Source organism: Anoplopoma fimbria, chromosome 17 (assembly GCF_027596085.1).
Source record: "Anoplopoma fimbria isolate UVic2021 breed Golden Eagle Sablefish chromosome 17, Afim_UVic_2022, whole genome shotgun sequence".
NCBI lineage: Eukaryota > Metazoa > Chordata > Actinopteri > Perciformes > Anoplopomatidae > Anoplopoma > Anoplopoma fimbria.
The window spans coordinates 20,197,880-20,213,565 of record NC_072465.1 but is presented as its reverse complement, the minus strand read 5'-3'; the positions used below and the strand labels follow the sequence as shown (position 1 = coordinate 20,213,565).

General features: G+C 40.4%; 1 protein-coding gene across 1 annotated transcript; it reads left to right on the top strand.

Annotated features, from left to right (window-relative positions):
• Window positions 1-1,799: 1,799 nt before the first annotated feature.
• Window positions 1,800-8,427, top strand: LOC129106331 (cytochrome c oxidase subunit NDUFA4). Its single transcript, XM_054617717.1, has 4 exons — window positions 1,800-1,841; window positions 5,022-5,107; window positions 7,220-7,283; window positions 8,289-8,427. The coding sequence occupies exons 1-4, from the start codon at window positions 1,800-1,802 to the stop codon at window positions 8,343-8,345; spliced, it is 249 nt and encodes an 82-aa protein (XP_054473692.1). The 3' UTR covers window positions 8,346-8,427.
• The last annotated feature ends 7,259 nt before the right edge of the window (window positions 8,428-15,686 follow it).

The following is a 15,686-nucleotide window of genomic DNA, read 5'->3' as shown; positions in this document are numbered from 1 at the left end:
GACGACTTTAAAAAGTAAGAACAACACGTTGATTGTAATCAAACTCTTCTCCGTAGCCAGCTACATTTCACCGGGTGTTTTTTTGTGCATTTCCGCTTATTAAATCCATGCTCTTCTAATTGCAGTGATCGTGTCAAAGCAAGCGACTAATACGCCTATTTGGAAATACCTCCACCAAGTGTATTTCACCGACGCTTCTGACCATGAGTAACCACCACATAGTGTTTTTCGGGGCAGATTTATAGATTTGGGGTCTCCAGGCAAACATTGTCTTGATTTGCTTTTCACCCTTTCTCTAACTGGGAATGTTGGCATTGGCCTAAAAAAATGCATTGTTTGTATTAAATGCATTATATTTGAATTGTTTTATTTGTGAGTGAAATCTGAATCTGCAACATCACCAGTAACATTTCTCTGTCAGCTAAATATAGTACCCTCCGAAGAAGAAATACAAAGTTAATAGTATAAAGCTGAGTTGCATATTTTTTTTACCTGCTTTAGGGGCCTTTTTTAAGTTATATCAGGGTACAATGAGTTAGAATAGTAACATAGTTTAATATTTTTCATTATATTTACTTGATAAATCTATGTCTGTCTGGGGTCCTTATAGCTGGGGCCCCAGGCAGCTGCCTACCTTTTCCTGTGAACCAGAGTGTAAGTTGCTAACATTTGCAAATTAGCGCTAAACACAGTATAAGTAGGGCTACGGCTGATAGGAATGTTATGAACTGAATATATTAAATATTGACCTGATCTTTTGGAAAATTCAGGAGATCCCCAGAATCACTGGGATTCATCCTCTGGGGACATTAAATGTCAATGTACAAAATTGCACTTCAATCCATCCAATAGTAATGCAATATTTCAGTCAGTTCAGAGCCATGACAGCGTGGCTAGAAATGCAACCACTTTGCTTCACCCACTTAAGCATGATAAATGGTTAGAACACAACAGGTACCTTAACTAAGGAAAAGTAATGACCTGTGCATTTTGCAGAGTGTGCCATTGGTGTTAATTACATTAGGTTCCAAAGTGCTGTTCGGGAACCTGAAAGGTCTGCAGTTGCTGCATTGCTGACTAATCAATTGCCGTCATCATGCCAGGTACAAAGGTCTCGACCCGAGGGACTTGTTGGACGCTGTCATTACTTCTCTCCTCTTTAAGCTGAACATGACGCTCTGCATGAAGCAGCAACGTTTAATCGCAGCTATGGGATGATTTTAAAGATTTAGAGTGATGCTCTTTATAAAACAAACAGTGGTGTCATTCTAGAAACGACAATAGAATATGAAATTAACCAACACAATGGCGGCACTCTGGGTTTGAGGTCCAGACATGAAGCCATTATAGGAGCAGGTTGCACCACTGCTGCATCTCCAGGAGAAAATGTTTGGAAAATGTCGACCTGTATCTGTTGTGTCAGGAAAAATCTGGTTTTAAGTACCTGCTGTTTTGCTGTTGTATAACAACACACTTTAGGACACAGCGAACTCAATGAGCCTCAGTGGGAACATACAGTGTCCTCAACAGATGTGATTATGAGGATTAGAACTGTCTCTGACCCCCTCTGACCCTCTCGTTTATCCAATGGGAGGGAGGGTGAGGGACAGAGCTGAGGGGATTGGCAAACGGTTTCACTGCACTGGCCAAGATACTTCATACTTCAGCTAACAAACAGCTCTTTGTATAAATCTACATAAGGACTTCAGATGGATACATTCGTCAGACATTAGATTTCAGCTTTACTTTTTATGTAGTTTTGTTTTAATTTATTTTCTTATTTTTGAAGAATCATAAAGATGATTAAGATCATGATTGCACATGCGAAGAAACATCCTGGGGTAGGTTGTATCATATTCATGTATCTATTGAGATCTGTGTTTATCTCTTTGACTAATATCAAGCTATTTTTGTCATATTGACAAGGCCTAAAAATTTGACATCATCGAACTAAAGTTACGTTGTTTACTTTTTGTGTATAACTTTACTGGGATGTTTGGTATTGGTTTTCAAATTGTAGACATTAGGAATGTTTTTACTGAATGGTAGAGTAGCTTTACTCATCTATATTAGAAAAGAAACATACTGTACACATGTCTAGAAAGTTCAAATGTACAGTATATGAATAGAGTAAATATGGACACACAAAGCAATCTCCACTGACAGCAGTTTGTAATTACGATACCTAAAAGAAAAGATACATTTTGACCGTGTGAACACAGCCTCCCTCTTTCAATCCTTCAGCCACCCTTTTGAAAAGTCTGTGTTGTGATCTTTCCTGTCAAAAGTATTTCATAATGTTTAAAAGTCGGTACATTTCTCCTTCTGGACAGAAATGTGGGCTTTTCTTTTGGGCATGCATTACCACACCAGCTTTGCAAACTGCTGGCTTGTTGGTTTGAGTACAATGCACAGAGCTGGCCGCAACCACGCAACAGGCAGTGTGTAGCAAACTTTGGCAAAAACTCCAATTAAGACATGTATTCAGAATGTGCTGTACACGACCAAACAATGCTCCTAAAATCCGTATAATATCGGCAATGGAATAAGCTGTCTACATGACCCGCATCAAATTTGTCATATTCAAAATAATAGTGGAATATCAGTATGCGTTGTCAATATATTGACATAAATACACATTAACAACCTAGCCAGCTCCATTAATTGAGTGAAGTCCGTGAGATGGAGCTGAAAGCTCTAAAAGCTTGAAGTGGACCTTTTAGTTTAGATACATTTGTTACATAACATTAAAACAATCATTACTGATTTGATCAGCTGATTAAAAACAAGCACTGTGACTGCACATGATTACTTAGCATCATTGGCATGTTCATTTACTTTATTGCTATAATAATAAAAACATGAATAAAAAAAGAAAAAGAAAAGACACAGAAGCTGCCTGTGCTTGTTTTTTTTCTGTAGCCTCAGAGCCATGCAGAGGGTGACCCAAATTCATGGATTGACAGGGTTGGTTTGGCAGTGCACCAGAAAAGTAATAAGGGCAGCAACAGTATCGAACCCCAGCGAGTATAAAACACTTCCTATATCGGTCAGGCTCGATGGTAAAACGGGAAACTCCTACTTGTGTGGCATGATAGAAAGATATCAGCACTAGGGAGTGGACAGCTCCCAACACACAGGCCTGTCTTGGTTTTTTGCTTTGTGTGTGTATGTGTGTGTGCATGTGTGTATGTGTGTTTGTTTGAGTGTGTTTTGTTTGAGTGTGTGTGTGACTGATCAAAGCTGACCTGCTTCTATGTTTTTGTGAGCGGGTGGCTGTTTTTGTTTACTTCAGTGATCGAAAACGAGCGTCTGCAGTCAGCGTTGTGTGTGTGTGTGTGTGTGTGTGTGTGTGTGTGTGTGTGTGTGCTTGAATGGTTGTGTGCTTGTGTGTATGCATTGACAACGAGGTGTGCACGATAAGCTTTTTTTCCAGGGTTAACTTGGGGAAGTTGAGACGTTCACAATGAACCAACCATTTGGCTAACATCAAACCCATTCAGTGCACTCCGGCAGTAATACACCTATAGTTAGCACACTTCACAGTACATAACCAAGACTGTAAGACATTATTTTATATTAAAAGAAATTCTTTATGGATTGAATGTTGGACAAAAAGTTATTTGAAGATATAATTTTGGGTTCTGAGAAATTGTGATATTTGACTGTTTTCTGACTTTTAAAAGACACAATTCATAAAACGATTGACGAGAAAATAATCTGTAGATTGATTGGTTGCCGTCCTATTCATAATCTTTACAATACCGACACTTGGGCATCTGATAACTTGAGTATATGTCTGAAACAGGAGGTCCATGTTCTGAGTCAGAGTTGTTAAATAGTTGAGTGCTGAATGGTTCAAGTATGTAACCGAGGGAGAGATATTTTCCTCGTCTCTCTACTGCTGCTTTAAGGTAGCGAAGTCAAAGTTTTATCATTCTCCTAATCAACAACAAGGCGAGTGGCATTGCAATCAGACAGAAAACAGATGTCTAGATGCAGCTGAGAAGAGACATCCTTCAGTTCAACCTGATCAAACTGTCATCTCTCTACAGCTTGACTAGATCTGCGCAGGCTGAGAACAGCTGTTTCGAATGTGGTGTGACTCTCCCCCGCTCTCTTTCTCATCCCCCCCTCTCTCTCTCTCATACAGTGCACAGAGAATCATGAAGCAAAGTAGACAGGAAATGTATGGCAGTGTAGCGTTGATGAATAGACGCTGCTCGGTGAGAGGATTGACACGGCTAAGCTTTAGGTGTTTAAGTTGACATACCACATTATCCCCCTGTCCCCCTTATGTGCTTTTCTATTTTAATTCCTGTCATCATCGCCGCTCAGCACATCAAATAAAAGTGTATGTGTGGGTGAGCACACATTCGTGTTTGAGTGCTCAGACTGTGTGTGTGTGTGTGTGTGTGTGTGTGTGTGTGTGTGTTGGCTAATTTCTGTGCATGTGTGTGCGAATATATGCATATGTCTCGCTCTTAATTTGTGTGTGTGAGTGTGTGTGTGATGCTGTCGATCAGTCTGACAGGTGTAGTGTTGAGGAGGAGAGGCTGGCACACACACACACACACACACACACACACACACACACACACACACACACACACACACACACACACACACACACACACACACACACACACACACACACACACACACACACACACACACACACAGAGATGCAGCAGCTCTCTCTTCCAGCGCGTCCTTGCCCGTTCAACCCAGGCTGACAGTGAGCTTCCTCACACATGGCCTGGGCCCTCATGCATATGGAGGAGGGCAAGGAGGGGAAAAACAGGAATAACAACTACCCGTGTACGTGTGTATATACAGTGTGTGTGTGTGTGTGTGTGTGTGTGTGTGTGTGTGTGTGTGTGTGTGTGTGTGGTGGTATTTCACACAAGTGTATGTTCATGGTACATAACACAGCCAACCACTTGATAGAATATGTTTGTTTACCCTCATATGTCTCTGTGGTCTGTGGGTCTAATGCATTCCTCCTCTCCTCTCCTCAGTTAATCCCTCAATTTGTCTTCCTGACTCTGGGCGTAACAGGTGCCACCCTCTATCTGATCCGCCTGGCAAGAGGACCTCATGTCACGTAAGATGGCTGTCTGTCTAAACTTGAAGCCTTTGTAGTAATCCCTTACCTTGCTTCTGATACTGTGAGAATATATATATATTTTTTTTCCATTATTATCTGAGCCAGGCATAATCCTGGGGTGAGGTTACGTCTTCGGTTGTGCGTTAGTGTGTTCGTCCATCAGTCCGTGAGTCTGTGCGTCCTTGACAGAGCGAGTCTCCACCCTTGTGTTTGTCCACGGTTAATCTTGCATTCTGCTGCAGCAAACTGCATAATATTTTTGGGTGCCCAGTTATGGCCGAATGCTCAAGGACCTCTCGTGGTTGCAGTGACTCACACTCTCTCCAAACACATTTTATTACCCGTTTTATACTGCCACTGACTGTCTGCTTACTCCTCACTCACCGCTCTTAACCGGCTCCTGGCAGCTAGGGGCCGAAAGTGATAACACAGGTGAGGACATCGCCCCCAGCTGCTACTCTGAGGGCAAGGACACAGAGGGGAAGAAACCATTTGCACACTTATTGTTTTGTGACGGTATGTTTGGCTAACAGCTAACGGAACTACAAGTACACACTAGTGCTCGAAGTGGACCGGTACTCAATATTATGTAGTAACCGTACTTGCCAGGACCCCTCTCTGCCCTCTCCACATCAGGTTATCTGGATGAGTCATAGGCCATACAAACAAAATAAACATGGTGGAGAGCAAGTACCAATATATAAATAATTTCACATGTTATGCTGCTAATATCATTTTCTACTCTGCTTCTTCCTCCACCCAAAAAGTTGTTTGATTTCAACTGCATCTTTGAGATTTATTATTCCACAATTCAATTTCCTAAAATATATTGCCTATTGGTCTCTTCGATTTTGCAACTTGAACAGCAGACATGAACAATTTGGATAAGGATTATTTAAATTTGGTGAAGACTTTCGAAAAGATTAGATTAGGCTGAAACGGACATTTAACAATCAAAACATCTTTCTGTACTGATTTCTTTTCTGTCTTGATCTCAGATGAATACAAGTAAAATCCTGCCAATGAAAAAAAAAAAAAAAAATCCGCCCCTTGATTTACAGGTTTGGCTAAATTACAGATGTTGAAAGTGAAACAATAAGATTTCGATCAGGTATTTTTAAATATTTGGATTCAATAAGCGTACACTACTTCAGATTTGATAAACTGAAGTCAAACTCTAACGCCTTCCACATGAGTGCACTCAAGTTGTTTTGATACTAGTATCAATACTAGTACTAGTATTGTAAAGGATTTTGGCAAACATCAAACCAATGCTGAGGGAGCACCATGTGCAATTTTAGTTAACTACCTGAGTGCACGCATGTGCACGCCTACAGTTAAGTTGTGGTTTGTATTAACTGTAGGCCTGCACATAGTATCAAACCTAGTATCAAAAGCTTTTTGGATGGCTAAATACATTGAATAAAGTTTATAACAAACAAAGCTAGCAGTGAGCTACTATCATATCTCAGAATCTGCACTGAACTCAGTCACTGCCCACATACTGTAAATGTGCACTGTTCACGTCCTATTTTAGGCAACACACACACTGACAACCACTTGTTCCGAGGGTCAGCCATAAAGCCTGACCTCATCACCGGCTGATGATAAGTGCTGTGGTCTGTGGCTGCCTCCCTCTCAGAGACTGTCTAGTGTTTGTTGTAATGGGGGGAGAGAGGGGGAGACATGCTCGCTCCACCATCAGTCCCTCGGTCCCTTTGTTTGTGCTTTGGTGGCATGATGTGCTGCCAGAGAGGGAGGAGGAGGAAGAGGAGGAGGAGGAGGGATGGACAGTCGCAGTGGAGAGCTGTGAAATCCAGACTTTGGTTAATGAAGAGAGAAGCACTGCCAAGTCACTGGGCTGAGTTCACCTCATCTCATAATCACCTCTCTTTTTATCCAACTTGTGTCTCCGTCCAACATCTATATATTTATCTCCTTTTGTCTCCGTCCTTCTGTCATCTCTGTCCTCTCTATCTCGGCCTGTTTTTCTTCCCTTTACTCTGCATCTGATCTGCATGTTTGCCTCCATCATGCATGCCTGCTCCTCCTCATGTCCTGTCTTTTCTCTTTTTATCCTGCATGCCCCCAACCGTTCCACATTTGCAGCCTGTGGGACAAGAAGAACAACCCAGAGCCCTGGAACAAGCTTGACCCAACCTACCAGTATAAGGTAACTACTCCCCTCACACACGCTTGCTCACACCCTCATGTCTGCCAGAACACTGACACAGGAATGCCATTGTTTCCTTAAATCACTGTAAATCTCACATTCATCATCAACAGCCAAACAACCTTCCAAAAAAGATCTGGACCAACCATCATTGGCAAAATAATGTCAGATCAACAAGGCTGCGTCTGGCTTTCTTTTCTGTTCTAACAAAGGAAAAACAAAGTGTCTTTCAAAAACAAATTAAGGCAGATGGAACCGGGAGCTTTAAGTGGTCGGTAATAATTTGCCTTACCTTTTGAACAAGGCCAGAGTCTCAGACAAACTAATGAAAATATTATCAACGCTGACCCAAAATAGAGCAGAAAAACAACCAACTCAAAAGTCCCAGAAGAGGAGATCTGGCTGATGTGTTTTTCAAAGAAAAGAGCGTTTTTCTGAGCGTTTCAAGGCTGCACTGCTTGACAGCCGAATGAAAGTCGCTGCAGACAAAAGGTCAGGACACTGCATGTTTAATTCTCGATAGCAAGGCAAAGGTCTCGCATCGAAATTCCACAGAAGTCCAAAACAATGATCGTAATGAGGATGGGGGAAGTGGAAAAGAGGGGAGGAAGAGCTGAGGGGTTTAATGGCAGACCAATCAAGAAAAATACACAGGGAAAAAATAATCACTGCCAGACGCAAAACATTTTTGTTTTTCATGGTTGGAGGGATGTGATGTATGCGGAACACATGCTTGTTGTCACACAATATTTATATTATCCATTACATATGCAAACTATTGTCCTAAAAAGGCTCAGCAAGACGAAATCTGGAAATTAAATGAGCTAGAAAGCATCATGTAAATATAAGTGTGTTTGGGTGAGCATACATCTACATTTGCATTTGAGGGGAAAAAATGTTCACCCCTGCCTCTTTTTTTTACCCCCATGTATTCTCCTAAAGACAGGACTGATGGATTTAATTTAAGCAAAACAGATTTAAATGTATTCCTCCTGCCTTACACAGTTTATGGCCGTCAACACGGACTACAAGAACCTGAAGAAAGAGGGCCCTGACTTCTAAAGGTCCTCCGGGCAGCTCCAGGGGCACCAAGTTTGGCAGGACCTCCTGCTGTCGCCTCAGAGATCAGTTTCACCTCATGCTCCATGACAAGAGCTCTGAATTAACACTGTAACCCTGTCAACGAAAAATATTAAAGATTATATGAGAAAAAAAAGTCTGGTTCTTCAGTGCACAATTTGTGTAGCTATTATTTAGATGCTGTGAATTCATCATGTGTGTTTTTTATTTCATGTTATTTTCTGTTTGTTCTCTTTCTTGTGTGAATTCGTCAGCATAGGTGTCAAAAGGTTTGAAAACGGCCTTTCTTTGAAGCTACACTGATCAAACTTTTTTTATGTTGATAATGGATCACATGACTACATTTATGTGAAAGGGGTCGCTTGTAATGCTGCAAGACAGCCAATTGTCAAATGTTCTAACTAAACCCTGGCACTGTTTTTAATGCAGTGCAATTTGTGTTGAAAAGATTAAAAACAGAGTGAAAAAGCACAGAGTTTAGGTGATCGTGGATGGAATGCAGACTGAATAGCCTCCAGCTGCAATTGGAGGTGAGTGGACTTTCTAAAACAATGCAAACTTCAGGTTAATAAAGCTGTTTATTTACCTGTATGTTTCCCTTGGGTGACACACAAGTGATTTAATAGGCCACTGATGTCAGTTGCAAATATCATCAAGTGTCCTGGTTTGTAGAATACATTGGAGACATCAATGAGAATCTAGAGACAAAGTCTCACAGGTTCTTAAAAGTATAGAAAGTCTCAGGTTAAATGAGATAAGAGCAGAGGACGCCTCCTCCAGGTGCTATAGGTTAATGACATTGCCCTGCTTACCACAGTGTGCCACCCTGCTGCTACACTGATAAAAGTGTGTGCCATCCTATGCATACCACGAACTGCCAAAATTCGTGGTGAACTGTGTTAATAAATTCATACATGCGCTACACAACCAAAATCTTGTTGGTTTTTTTATTTCCAAAAGGTAAAAAAAACATTATTTGAGCTCGTCACATCACAATTCCAGCACTGCAGGGACTAGCAAGTCACACATGCTGAGATATAAAGTTTCAGATGAAGAGGACCAAAATAGAAATCAATCATGAGAGACGAGTATTCGTGTGGGTCATAGAGCTCTTTTTAAACTGGTTTTCAGTCCCAGAAAATGCAGTCCAAGGAGACAAATCACTGGATCTGTTTGATCACTGCTCCTCTGCAAAAAAACAAACATTATTTTCACTTAAGGTGTGGAGTAGGAAAATGACAGAATCAGTCGTTTCTCCAAGTATGCCTCCTGCTGGCATAATTCTCCCATGTTGGAGAGTTCATTGAATGATGAATGTTTGTGTCTGTGTGCGATTGTTTGAGTCTTTGTGTGAGTGTGTGTGCGTGCGCTAACACACACACTGGACACCAGACAACAACATAAAATCCCTCTCTAATGGCACACAAACTGTCTCAATGCCAGACCCCTGGGTTCTCCTAATAAACTCCTTAATAGACAATCTATGTTCCAGACCCGGCATGGGCCCATTTATGTTTCTGTGTGTCTGTGTGTGTGTGTGTGTGTGTGTGTGTGTGTGTGTGTGTGTGTGTGTGTGTGTGTGTGTGTGTGTGTGTGTGTGTGTGTGTGTGTGTGTGTCCTTCTTTTTAAACAGCAATATGCTTCCCGTAACAGTGTGCTGACCTGCCCAGTGGGTATTGTCTGTTGCTGGGTGGTGATTTGTGTGTGTGTGTGTGTGTGTGTGTGTGTGTGTGTGTGTGTGTGTGTGTGTGTGTGTGTGTGTGTGTGTGTGTGTGTGTGTGTGTGTGTCAGATGCACAAAACCTGCTGACAGGTAATCAGCCAGGCCAAAGCATCACACTGGGGCATAATCACAAGGTCACACACACACACACACACACACACACACACACACACACACACACACACACACACACACACACACACACACACACACACACACACACACACACACACACACACACACACACACTCACACTCACACACAGAGGGGGGACAGTTATTATCCAACCAGAGCAGCTTCACAGGTCGTGTGTTAGTATCAGTATCAAACTTAAAGAGAGTGGTTGAGGCTCGCCATCAAACAATTTACCAGTTAGGATAAGATGTAGAATGTATGGGGAGATTTTGTTCCTTATCTATTTTTTAGGACTTTCACATTTCCCCATTTATTCCCCAACATTTCAAATATGACTGTTTTCTAAACATTACCTGAACACACCGTCCCTTCTCAAATGTGTCTTTCTTTCTTTATATCTAATAACATGTTTTGCTTGCAAGCCTTTTACTCATTTTATCGCCTCCTACCACCAGTAAAATAGCACTATTCAGCTAAATTACTACATTCATATGACTTCAACAGTTAGCGTCTGTGTCAACAAACCAGAGCAGCCCTTTTCCCCAACAGCAAACATTAAAGCAGACACGCAATCTCAGTCAGGCCTCAGTAGGAAACAAAGTATGGCATTGTGTGATCAAGATCAGTTTTACAAACACAGGTTGTGTTTGTCATTTTTCTACATCAGAAGTAGAAGTTGAAGTGGGAGCACTTTCTCAGAAAGCTTGGGCTTTTGTCAGTGATAGGGAAAGAGACGGAGAGAGACCATCTCCTCCTCGATTACATCCTCTCTGACGAGCAAGAGCAGATATTTTTAGATGAGGATTAATTATAATGGGTGAGATAAGAAGTGAGTCTTGGGTGGAGGAGGGACGAATAAATAAGTAAATAAGACATGCCACAAAACAGGAGGCAGCGTAGGGGTAGCGTGGCTGTTGTTGCGAGGCCCTGGGCAGATCCACTGATCCAGTGGAGATAGTGAGGCCTTTCATCTTTTAATGTTTTCTCCCAGAGATGGAACTTCAAAATTGAAAGAGCAAACCAGTGATCGTCCAGAACTCCAAATGGAGCGACCTCTCATAAAGCAGAGCTGTTAGGTTTGCGCTAAACGCTAAAACACGTTTTAGGAAACAAAAATATTCAATGTTTTTTTGATAACTGCAGAAAAAAACGCTAACAAGATCTGCAGGAATAACTATAAAAGTAAAACTTCTAAATATTTTTTGAGAATAATTGTCAAAATCATTGATGTGTCATAATGTTTATGTGTACTTACATTGCAAATGATGTCTCAAATAAGATCCCAATATGAGGTCCAAAGTCTATTTAACAACTTTTTTCAGACCTTTCAACCATATAGGCTAGGTGCAGGAGTCTCCAACGGTTTTTACTTCCGTATTCCGGTGTGGGTTGGTACGCCCGGTCATAAAATTCAGCGCTATGTTGTTGTGTGCCAGAGTAAATTCAATAAGGAAATTAGCTTCCATTCATTCCCTGTTGACTCCGCTGAGGGCTGAGTGGATGAGAACGATCCGGAGAGATGACTTCAACCCTACCAAAAACACCCGGGTCTGTAGTAGGCATTTTAATGCAACAGATATCATTGTGACTGCAAGTGGATTGAGAAGGTTACAGAAGGGAACGTTTCCTGTTCTCTTTGAATGTTTAAGTTAAAAAGGTTGTACCAAAAATGTCAGGTACAAAAGGTGCATTTCACTGCTGAGCTACTTCCTGGTTCAATTGGAAGGAATGTCTCACATACTTACATTGCAAATGATGTCTCAAATAAGATCCCAATATGAGGTCCAAAGTCTATTTAACAACTTTTTTCAGACCTTTCAACCATATTACATGGCCTTCATCAGCAGAAGAGTATATACTGTATATATTTATGAATTGCACAAAACAATGAAAAGAAGATGTTCTATTCAGATTTTTCTCATTCATATGAATATGTGATTAAAATAAGATTACTAATAATTATATATTTCTAGAGGCAGATTCTTACAAAACTATTCTGTAGACGAGGCAAAGACATAACTTGATATGTGATGTCTCTACTTCCTGTGTATGCTTTCTCATTGCAAACGTTTTTCAAAACAATTAATTCTGAAATTGTAAAATAAATGAAATAATAATATAATGAAACTTATGGATGAATGAATTTCAGCTGCAGTAGCCATGTGGTGACATGATGGTTTTGAATCCCAGTTTATCTGTGTGATAAGAATACTTTCATATAAGTATGCTGAGCTGACCAATGCAGATTGCTAAACCTCAACACAAGCAAGCCACGTGCAGAAAGAAAACAAGCGGCATATCTCACTAAAAATACGACAATGTACGAGTTAACATCTTGCCTATATGAATTTCTAAATAAGCCACCGGCATGTTTAGAATATACAGCATGAGAATAGCTCGCTCTATGTGAAACGCAGGACAAAGAATTGTGCTGCACTGGCAGTCTTGTTCCTGGAATCCCTTCTTACTTCAGGAGCGAAAAGAGTTTCCATAAAGTTGGAGAGTTGAGAAAAAAACAACAGGTTTCAATTGTTGGCTCCCTGCAGCAGGTTTACTGCAGGTATGACACAATGTTTGTTTACCAAAGGTTAAGGGAAAAAATGAAAATCTGCGTATAAAATATTCACATAACAAAATACATTTCAACCATGAAGTGGTGCACAAAAATTAAGTGTTTTCCACTAAAAATCTCCTTATAGCTTTACTGCATCAAATTTCACCTTCATCAATCGTATAAGCACACAAAGTCCAGTGAACTCATGCAATTCCCTTCTTTGCTTTGCATCTTTGAGCAGAGTAACATACAAACTGAAAAACACTTGTGTTTGTACAGGCCATTCAATATTGAGTGTTTTTTGTATTTCATTAGTGTTAAATGTGGCAGTTCTTTTCATTTTAACCATGCCTTTATTTTTGGTTTGCACTGGATGCGGCAACTTGTTACAGGAATCAATGTCTTATTACTGCTATTAGCGGCAGCAGCAACAGCAGGTGCAGTAGTATGGAAGGATTAGGTCGGGGATTAGGATTATTGTACATACAGACAACACCCGGTCACACTGAAGAGAGGCCTCTGACACTATGAGGAGCCCTCATGTTTCATTACGGATATTTACAGCGCATTAGTGTGGCATGGATGTCTAAATATGACTTGGACCAATCATTACATCTAGAGAGCTCTTCCTGGATATATTTAGATCTTTTTTACTATCATATCAACTTCTGACAGGTTTATTCATAACAGGTATTGAAGTGATAAAGGTACATACATGTAAACTACACTTATACTCCATATCTCTCTGACACACACACACACACAGACACAGATAAGACAGAGTGAAGGTACATTTCTAATTAATTGCTGACAATGTCATTTATCCCTCTCCTCATTACACAGACATGATTTATTGTCAGATCAGCTACCTAGAGAACAAAATTTTCATATTTTCATTTAAAACAGTGTGTGTGTGTGTGTGTGTGTGTGTGTGTGTGTGTGTGTGTGTGTGTGTGTGTGTGTGTGTGTGTGTGTGTGTGTGTGTGTGTGTGTGTGCCTCGAACACAACAGAGGGCAGATCGGAGGGGAGTTTTAAGGTTTTGATATATGACCAACATTATGAGGAAATGTACCAGATGGGTAATACTGTGTACAATTATGACAATTACAACCAATGGATACTTTTTCATCGTTTTTTTTTTCTTGCTTGTGGACCTATTTATTTTACAGAGTGATTTTACGATCCGTTCTGCTGCTAAAAGATATCGCTCATCTGTCGTTTCTGAGGAGTGGAGTTTTTTTTGTTAACTCCCCCTCAGGGTAAAGAGAAGACTTAATTATATAAATGACCAACAAAAAACTGCAAGGGGCCTTAAAATTCCTCCACCTAAGTACATTTTGATGCTGTCTGTGTACATTGGTCGCATGTTTATTTGTTTACGTATTGTAGCTTGTTAATGCAGTTCCCATTTACAGCGTTATTCAAGAAAGCATTGTCTTCTGTTTAAGCAACTATAATGGTCTATAGGCCTCATTAAGAAATTTGAAAAAGCGGATAGATAACCCAGTAGAGTGAATAGTCTAATACTGATGCTCAACTATAACCGAGAGAAGTGGCTTATTGGGAAACGGGGCCGATTGCCTTTTTTGTAGTTAAAAATGGGAGAAGATGGGTCTTTGGGGGATAAGCTCCTTTTTCTCTCAAGGAGAAAAAAGGGCAAGTGAAAATTGAATATTCATACTGGATCTTTCACACTATCATAAGCATCATCATAAATAGGTCAGTCATCCAACTCATCTGGAACATAGTTATTTATGTCAATACAGAGTCTAGTGACAATTTACCATTGTAACACAACCTCTGAGGGGCTGTTACTGATTGTGTTTTGATTTTAAGGCATGCTGAAGTTTCCTGAAGTTAGAGAACTTCTACCCCATCAGACCATATTGCTAAATGTTCATCCATGTTTATTTCAAACAAGCAAACATATGTCAGGTATGCACATGCTTCCACTAGCAACATCTAAGCCCAGCTCTAATTAGTCACTTTAAATAAGTTGTTTTGCCTGTGTACTGACAATATATGTGTTGAGGCTCTTTTTGTCTCAAATAAACACAAATCCATAAATGAGCAAATTGCAAATGAGCGGACGTGATAATAATTTACCAGATTCAGATACAAAAATAGCCTGTTCAAGCACTTCACATATATGTCACTAGTGAGAGGACCAACACAGCTAAAGCTACAAAATCATTTAGTGACATAGTGAATCAATATAGTCAGTTCGGTCTAAGTTTTGTTAAGAGACATTTGTATAATGCCTACTTTACACCTATATAGTCCAGTATTTATGGAACAATTATGGATAAATCCAACCCCTTTTAAAATGTTAGCGGGCACTGAATAGCAGGAAACACCAATACGTTGATATAAACTGAAGATTTACAATGAATGCAGCTGCAGCAGTAGAATAAAAGAAATACAAGTTAACAGTTAGATTCAAGGGGTGTGTGCAACGCAAAAAAGTGATGTTTGAATCTTACGTTATAACTATATAACATTGAGTCATTATTCAACAGCAGTCTGGGGGAATTATGACACAATTCAGCCAATTAACCAATTAGCCATACTCCAACATCGTTTGGAGAGAGCTAGCATGATTTGAAATTAGCTCCGTTTAACTCCCCACCCTTCAGGGACTCCTGCCCCCCACCCCTTAGCATGCACTAGTTAACATCCAGGTGCCAAACAACCAACCGAAGAAAAATGTAACTTCATCCCCTATCTTATTGACAATTTATACAGAATCAAATGAAGTGCATACTGTAGGTAGAAGTCAAGTCAGAAGAATGAAATCAACAGCAGCAGACAAGACATGACTTAAAGCAGATGAGCATGAGCCAATAGCCAAGAAAGTCAACAGCATGTTAGCACAAGTAGCAAACACTAACTTGGTGTAGCATTCGTACCC